Source organism: Euphorbia lathyris, chromosome 8 (assembly GCF_963576675.1).
Source record: "Euphorbia lathyris chromosome 8, ddEupLath1.1, whole genome shotgun sequence".
NCBI classification, from domain to species: domain Eukaryota; kingdom Viridiplantae; phylum Streptophyta; class Magnoliopsida; order Malpighiales; family Euphorbiaceae; genus Euphorbia; species Euphorbia lathyris.
The window spans coordinates 10,445,456-10,454,403 of record NC_088917.1 but is presented as its reverse complement, the minus strand read 5'-3'; the positions used below and the strand labels follow the sequence as shown (position 1 = coordinate 10,454,403).

The window sequence follows — 8,948 nt, the reverse complement described above, 5'->3', positions numbered from 1 at the left end:
AATCAGGAATAAATTTGCTCTTGACTGCCAACGATAGAGGTAAATTTGCACCATTTTAAATGTTAAGAGTAAAAATTGCTCATGCCTGTAAACGTTAGGAGTATTTTTGCATTTTATCCAAAAAAATTAGAATAAGATTGCAAATACAAGATAAAATCAAACTAAAAAAATAAAGTGAAAATAAATATAAAAACATAAATAAATTGGTTGAAAATAGTTATCTTTTAGGAAACATAAACCACCAAACTTTGAATAATTCTTCGACATATTAAACTATAGAGATTGACGATAGAGATTTGTATATCCAAATACTCTAACCAGATAAGTATCTGAATCTTCTTGTAGAGCAAATACAACATAGCTTTGGAATCTTAGACCCGTCTTAAAATCTTGAATGATTTCTCGGACCAGGTGCTTGAAAGGGAGTTTTCTGATCAAGAGCTCCATGTTTTTCTGGTACTTTGAAATTTCACTAAGAGCAATGGTGTCGGGAGTGTGAGGTTTCTTAACACCACATGTTGTCGAAGCAGATTTACGGGCTACTTTGGTTGCAAGTTGTTAGGTGCTTTTCCTCTGGTGGATTTCAGATGTGGTATTTGAAGATAATCTATGATTTTCTTTTATTCGAAAGAGAGATAGATCGTTGTTGTTGGTTATCTACGGTGGATATCGTCTGGAACTTGGATCGTTGGCGTTGTATTGCAGAATGGAAAGCTGGTACATAGAAGATTTTTAATCTTCAGTGTTGTTTTTTATATGATAGACGGTAAGGATTGCATTTTAGAAAATTCACAGGGATCGATGACATGGACATTTGTATTTGAAATTGCAATTAATTGAGAGGGAAATTAAAACACTTTGTATTCTGAATGTCATTCCAATGCTTTTGGTAGAATAAATGTTAAACATACAATCGGACCCTTAAACTTATATAGTTTTAAAAATTGAGTATTTAATTATTTATTTTTTCAGATTAAATCCCTATAATTTTAATTTTCACACATATTGAGTTTTTCAATAACGGTGTCGTTGACTAAATCGTTAATAAACGACTTAATGCATATGAAAACTAAAAAACATGAAATTAGTTAAGAATTTTTTTAATGGTGAGACTTATATAGCATGTTTTTTTTATATTCTGATAGCCCAAATTTAAATTCCACTATTTATATATATATTTTTTATTAAATATGGAGGTAAAACTAACCAGAAAAATGGACATGTTCGCGATTAACTCAGGCGGTTCAAATTGAATGAAAAATCACTAGACAATTTAACAAAATGAGTCGGAAAGCTCATGCTTTGAGTACAACATTAAATGTTTGGAGTAAATGAAAAATGACCATAGTGTCCCTATTTATACTTAGACTTTTATACTTCATACGTGAAGGCATTTTGTGGGCTTTAATCTTTATATAGAAACCATGGGTATTTCTAATCACATTGGCCCAACACAATAAAAGGATCCTTTGGAAACATATAATAATATATTTAATATTTAAAAGATTTTTTTGTTAATCTCTCAAAAACATGTAAGGTTGTAAAAAACACTAGAATAACATAATATAGATATCTATTTTCATAATTATTTCATTAATAGGTATGTTTTGGTCAAATATAATAATTATTTTAAAATATAAAAAATATTATATATCCATAAACGGATGTTCGATTAGTACATAATAAAGAGTCACTAACTAGTGTTTTATTTTGTATTATTCATTCATTCATTTTTTCTTTCTTTCTTTTTACTAAATAAAAATTGACTTTATTTTACTAAACATTAACCTCTAAACCATAAATCTAAATCTTAACGTTGTAAAAGACTAGACTGAGTACATAATCAGTCTTTTTAGAGCAATTATTATATCAAAAACGAATTTCGTAACTATGCATTTCAATATATAATTTATTTCATATATAGAGCTTTTTATTGTTAAGAGACGAATTTTATTCCACGTACAGAGAATGATGCGATTGAAGATAAACTCTGCCAAGTTTTAAAGTGTCGGATTTTAATACTTTCGAACCATGTTTTATATGAGTTTTAAAGACATGGGTGTCGTCTTCTCCAAACGCACCACACACGGGACAGTAGATCCAATGTTTTGAAAACCGGACCGGACGTTGAACCGGTGAGACAACTGGTTCAAGGTTCAATAGGTTCAACCGGATAAATAAATAAATAAATAAATATATATATATATAAAATAAAATGATGTTTCATTGAACATAAAATTAAAAATTTCATACATATAATAAACAATTCTTAAGTTAACATATTAATTAAAAATTAAAAATTCATATAGATAATATAAAAATTCACACATCGGTAACCAATCCTTAATTTAACACATTAATTAAAAATTCACACATCTAAATCAAACTCATAGTTTAACACAATATTAAGATTAAAATTAAATTAATTAACACCAATTATTAAAGAGGTTGTTCTCTACCTAATTTTTAAATTTTTTCCTTAATTCAATATGTTTTTCAAAAAATGGTAAAAAACCAGGGTCAATCCGGTTCACTAGTTCAACACCGGTTCACGGTTCAACACCGGTTCAATTCCGGTTTGATGCGGTTTAATATAGTTGAACCTGTATAGCTAAAACCGGACCGGACACTTGACTGGTTCGCGGTTCGACTGGCCGGTCCGGTCCGGTTTTCAAAACACTGAGTAGATCAGATGAGCTGTGCATCTCGATTATTGAAGCTATGGTCAATAATAGCATGTTTCCACTCTCCATTTACATCCAGTAGGTCTTGTACCAGTCCCGTCCAGAGAGCTGCATTTTATAGGTAAAATTACATGATAAATCAAGTTTGAAAACTATTTTCCAGTTATATAAAGTAAGCAATTTTTATTTTTTATTTTCCAATATAAACAATTACTTTGTGAAATTATAAACAGGTACTTATTAGTAGATATGAAGTGTGTATTTTTTTAGATTTGACATAATAACAAATAATTTTTAGAGATTTAACATAATAAAAATTACTATCACAAATTATAGAAACTTGTATTTATTTATTGAAACGTGAATATTTTGTAACTATCCCATTTTATAATACAATACAAGAAATCAAATAAAATAATGAAGCCCAGTCTAGAAGTTATTGAACCATATTTCTTAGGTCCAAAATATCATCTATTGGGCCCAGTATCCTTTTATTGTTGCAACTGTACAAATATCATCTATGGAGTGTTCATTTGTTGTATTCGTTCAAATTTAATATAATTGGATTTTTTAAAAGACATTTATATTTTATCCAATTAATCAATAGATGAAAGATCCCTATATTATAATCATCATATAAAGTGTTCGCGCAAGATGAAATGAAATGAAACTTTATATATAAGCTAAATGATCATAATCATAAAACATCTCAAGTTAATGTATTATATAATATGATTAGTATATATTGTTGAGATTGTTAGAGATAAATATCCCTGTATAATTTTTATCTCTCATTTTCTGTATTTATCTCTAGGATAACCTCAGTCATCTTAATTCTTTTGGGTTGAGTTTCATTAATACTTATTTATACCTCTTTATATTGATTTGTCTGTTACCACCATATTATATAGAGTTTAGAGTATAGTTTAGATCCCGTTTTACATGTTTTTCTAGCCTTAATATTTGTACTTTATAATGTCTTCTACCTATTATTCGTCTAGTGAGTGTTTTGAGTTGTTTCAAGAACAAACGTGCATGAAACGGAGCAAAAGGCCAAACTGACAGCACTGCTCGGCGAGCAGCACAAGGGTCACTGGAGCACCTGCACAGGCCTTTCTGATAGGTGGGTCAGTAGCAGTCTGGATCGGGGCCAGTGGTAGTATGGTTGCGGGCTCTGCCACGCCTGCGAAGCTAGCGGGAAAGAGTTACTCCTTTGTGTCGGTCCTGCTCTTGAGGAACTGCTAGATCTTCTCGTTCTCTTCCTGCAGGCTTTGCTGCTGCTCGATTATTTTCATATGTGTTGCGGTCTGCACGATTTGGGTAGTTTGAAAACTGTGTATTACAAACATTGACCAACTGAGCGGCAGTGCTGGCAAGAGTTAGTGCCTGCGGGTCACCCATTTTAGGTGGAAGATTCTGATTCGACTAATGATCATTTGTTCTCCACGCTCACCATACCAAATAATGGAGACGTGGGGATATCAAGTGATCCTCATTGTCGCTTTTGTGCATGTGCCAAGAACGGTCCTTGGGGACACTTCATCGATCAAGTTAGTTACTAAAAAAAAGAAAGTGAGAAAATATTAACATAGAGAGAGAATATATCAGACCTATCTATTTGGACATTGATGGTCTCTTTTATAGAGTGCTGCTGTGATGTAACGGACTGCTAGACCATGGCCCATGGTTCCCATGAGCCCTTATACCGGGCCAGACCATGCGATTGATGGGCTTGACCCATATCCCTCAATAACTAATAAATTATTTACCAATTTTCAAAAGATATAACATTTTAAAATTACAAATTTTTGGTAATAAATTCCAAATACATAGATTACGGTTAATAAAATCCAAATTTTAATTTTCACAGATTTAATTCCATTTATATTTTAATTCTCATTAAATATTTTCCTATTTCACTATCAAATAAGCTACAAGAAATCTTTCAAAAGAAAAACACGTGTCAACATAAGGATAGCGAACCAGCACTTACCGTAAAAATATTAACCGGACGCAACCAAGAACCGGATCTAAAAATCCCAACTCAAGCTTCTTCTTCTTCCCTGTTGACCCACATCTTTATTATAACATAAAACCATATCTTTCATTTTTCGATCTCACTCTCTGGATCTGCCCTTCTCTCTTTCTCCCACTGCTCTCTTCCTCCAAATCTCAGAGAAACTCCCATGGAGCCTCGAGGAAGTAAATCTATACCTCCTCTCTTATCCACGATCTGTTTAGTTTTCGCGGTTCTGATCCATGGTTGTCACTGCTTCTACCTCCCCGGCGTCGCTCCTGAGGATTTCGTCAAGGTTAGCGCCTTCGATATTTGTTTTTATTTCTCGATTTGAGTATGTATTGAATTTATATCGTTGTGTGCTTGTACTTCCGATCTGGTTCTGATTTGCTTGGTTTTCTGTTTAAATGATGGGGAATTAGAGTGCAATTGAAAGATTAACGTGTTAATTTTCTCGATTTATATGAATGTGAACGGATTCGTAGTTGCATTGTCGATTTTGATTCATTCGCTGTACGTTACTGTTACTGTCTTACTGAATGTGGTGATATCAGATTTGTGGTGGCACTGGAAGTTGATTTATACATTTGCATTGCTTTCGTTTATGTTATTAAATGTTAGCTATTCGGTAGATGGAATGCGGAGTGCAGTCCTTGCTTTTTAAGATCCAAACAATTGAAGTGTCAGTCAGTGTCGGTTATATCATTGTGTTTTCCGTGTTCCATTGCTTAACGGTGTTCGTTGTTTTCTGTTGTCATAATTCGTCGGGAGTTTATACTTGAAATTGCATGATAAACATCTTTTAGTCTTTTTAGCTTTGAGATCCATGGTCTTGGTGCATCTGAATATTTATGCTCAGTTAAATTGAGGAATGCAGAGCCGTGTATGTCTCATGTGTTTTAGAAAACTGAAAGATGTGTGTATTAGTTTTGGATATGGTATGGGCTTGCTTGTGATATGATTTACTGTATGGCTGCATTGTAATGTGATGGTTCTGTGCTCAGGTCTCTTGATTTATTTTACTTTTGCAGCTTTTTGCTTACAGTCATGTATGTAATGCAGTTTGTCTGATGGCTTAAAAATCTGTAACATTGATGGTATTGAGTCTTGTCCAATGTCATGCCCCCTTGACAACTTAACTTTTATCGGGCTGTTCTGAAGATTGACCAAGCTTTAAGCATATGTCATTTCTAATTAGCGAGTAATTTAACTTTTCATTTTTGTTATCTTTCAGTTGCTCTTAAAATCAAGAAAAGAAAGTACTTATCCTTTTGAAGCTGTTTGAAAGCGTGACAAAACCATTAAAATGACATTCTTAATAATTTCGTTCTTTATTTTCCTGTAAAATTCAGGGAGATGAGTTGAAGGTGAAAGTAAACAAATTGACTTCTACAAAGACACAACTTCCTTATTCATATTACTCGCTTCCTTATTGCCGCCCAGAGAAGATTGTCGACAGTGCAGAGAATCTTGGAGAAGTACTTCGTGGTGATCGTATTGAAAATTCTGACTATGTGGTTAGTTATATTATCCTTGCTGACCTAAACTAGATTTTCAAGGAGTTCCATGTTACTGAATTCCATGTTACTGAATTTTCCATCTATGCTGGAATATTGCAGTTTAAAATGCGGGAACCGAAGATGTGCAACATTGTTTGCCGTCTTGTCTTGAACGCCAAGACTACAAAGGAGTTTAAAGAAAAAATCGATGATGAGTATCGTGTGAACATGTATGAAGCACTTTTTTTTTATTTTTATCAGATCCATAGAGATTATGCTAATGAATGTGGGACACTTCCCAAGTTCCATATTCTGATAATCTTTTGACTTGTTTGTTACAGGATCCTTGATAACCTTCCTCTTGTGGTTCCAAGGCAGAGGTTGGATCAGGAATCTCCTACTATATATCAGCTTGGTTATCATGTTGGTCTAAAAGGCCAATACAGTGGGGTATGTAAACTAATGTATTTCAAACTCCATTTCCTGTTGATAGGCCTGTTTCTTTAGCTTACTGTCTAAGTATATGCAGAGTAAGGAGGAGAAATATTTTATCCACAACCATTTGGCTTTCACTGTCAAGTATCATAGAGATTTGCTAACTGACTCTGCAAGAATTGTTGGTTTTGAAGTTAAGCCATTGAGGTCTGTCGTTCTCTGTTGTGCTTTCTAAAAGCTTGCTTCTTGCCAAAATTTCTCTTCATGTTATTTAGTTTTTGCATTGCTCAGTTGATTCTTTGGATGATACAGTGTAAAGCACGAATATCAAGGGAAATGGAATGGTGACAAGACTCGCTTAACCACTTGTGATCCCAATGCAAAGCACACCGTTGTTAATTCCAATACCCCTCAAGAAGTTGAAGACAAAAAAGAAATTATCATCACATATGATGTTGACTTCCAGGTGAATTGTTTTGCATAACTATCACTTGCGTTAAACTTTTTCTTGGTTTTCATTTTAGTATTTCAGGCGTCATTCTTATGGATAGCGGAGTACAATAGGAGGTTTAAATGCACAGTTCATTTTCAGTGCATTTGTGGATATTCTTTTTCTTATTTCTTCATCTTCCTGCGGTGGTGTCTAGGTTTTTATATCATCGGATTTGAGCAGTGAATTGTGTTGCATGCTCATCTGTGAGGTGTGGTTAGGCACGTTACTCTATTCACTGTCTCACTCTTTATCTGCTTTGCAGGAAAGTGATGTGAAGTGGGCATCTAGATGGGATACCTATCTTTTAATGAGCGATGACCAAATTCATTGGTTCTCTATTGTCAATTCATTGATGATTGTCCTCTTCCTTTCTGGCATGGTGGCAATGATAATGCTGCGAACCCTTTACCGTGATATATCCAAGTATAATGAACTGGAGACCCAGGAAGAAGCACAAGAAGAGACTGGATGGAAACTTGTGCATGGAGATGTTTTCAGACCTCCATCAAATTCTGATTTACTCTGTGTTTATGTTGGAACTGGTGTTCAGTTTCTCTGCATGACCCTTGTCACCATGATGTTTGCAATTCTAGGATTCCTTTCTCCTTCTAACCGAGGTGGTCTAATGACAGCGATGCTCTTACTTTGGGTTTTTATGGGTCTTTTTGCTGGTTATGCTTCTGCTCGTTTATATAAAATGTTTAAAGGAACAGAATGGAAGAGAATCGCTCTCAGGACTGCAGTTATGTTCCCAGGGATTGTATCCTCCATTTTCTTCGTTTTGAATACTCTCATCTGGGGTCAGAAATCATCTGGAGCTGTACCATTTGGAACGATGTTTGCTCTGGTATTTTTATGGTTTGGAATTTCAGTTCCTCTTGTGTTTGTGGGAAGCTATATCGGGTTCAAGAAGCCAGCAATCGAAGATCCAGTAAAGACTAACAAAATCCCAAGACAGATCCCAGAGCAAGCTTGGTACATGAACCCAGCCTTCTCGGTTCTCATTGGAGGAATACTTCCTTTCGGAGCTGTTTTCATCGAGCTCTTCTTCATCCTGACATCAATCTGGCTGAACCAGTTCTACTACATCTTCGGTTTCCTGTTCCTAGTATTCATTATCCTGATTATCACTTGTGCTGAAATAACCATAGTACTCTGCTACTTCCAGCTGTGCAGTGAGGACTATTTATGGTGGTGGAGATCATACCTGACCTCTGGCTCCTCCGCACTGTACCTCTTCCTTTACGCAACATTCTACTTCTTCACAAAGCTGGAAATTACAAAGCTCGTTTCTGGTGTGTTATACTTCGGATACATGCTCATTGCATCGTATGCATTTTTCGTTCTAACCGGAACAATTGGATTCTATGCATGCTTGTGGTTCACAAGGCTCATCTATTCATCAGTGAAAATCGATTAAATAAAGCAGGCTGATTTCTCTCTCTCGTCACCAAAACAAAGGTAAAATTCAAAGATGGTAGATAATTATGTTTTTAGGTGTAAAACATTTTTGTTCAATTTTTTGAAACGGAGACCGTACGATTATAACCTTTTATTTACCTGTTGTTTAAGAATGTTCTTTTCCATAAAAATATATATAGGTTGTTGAAAGAGTAGTTCATTTTGCTTTTATTTGATTGTTCACTGAAAATTTAGGACATTTGCGTTTTTGTTGAGAAGGAAAGACCGACATAGACAAACCATGTAAAGGAGTTGGAAAATTATCCAACCTCAATCTCAATAATTTATGTCGCTGACACGACTTGATTTCACGGTTTCGTATGACGGTTCATGTTAGCCAGCCCAAATCATTTCGGGAC

The 8,948-nt window shown here is 34.5% G+C and overlaps 1 protein-coding gene across 1 annotated transcript; it reads left to right on the top strand.

Moving 5' to 3' along the window:
• Nucleotides 1-4,722: 4,722 nt before the first annotated feature.
• Nucleotides 4,723-8,744, top strand: LOC136202569 (transmembrane 9 superfamily member 8). Its single transcript, XM_065993267.1, has 7 exons — nucleotides 4,723-4,996; nucleotides 6,054-6,218; nucleotides 6,321-6,430; nucleotides 6,542-6,650; nucleotides 6,730-6,842; nucleotides 6,948-7,101; nucleotides 7,391-8,744. The coding sequence occupies exons 1-7, from the start codon at nucleotides 4,871-4,873 to the stop codon at nucleotides 8,546-8,548; spliced, it is 1,935 nt and encodes a 644-aa protein (XP_065849339.1). The 5' UTR covers nucleotides 4,723-4,870; the 3' UTR covers nucleotides 8,549-8,744.
• The last annotated feature ends 204 nt before the right edge of the window (nucleotides 8,745-8,948 follow it).

Coding starts and splice junctions, on each gene's coding strand:
- LOC136202569 (XM_065993267.1), top strand. CDS start 4,871: ATGGAGCCTCGAGGAAGTAAATCTATACCTCCTCTCTTATCCACGATC. Junction 6,219..6,320: donor TTGAAAATTCTGACTATGTG/GTTAGTTATATT, acceptor GGAATATTGCAG/TTTAAAATGCGGGAACCGAA. Junction 6,651..6,729: donor TAAAAGGCCAATACAGTGGG/GTATGTAAACTA, acceptor AAGTATATGCAG/AGTAAGGAGGAGAAATATTT.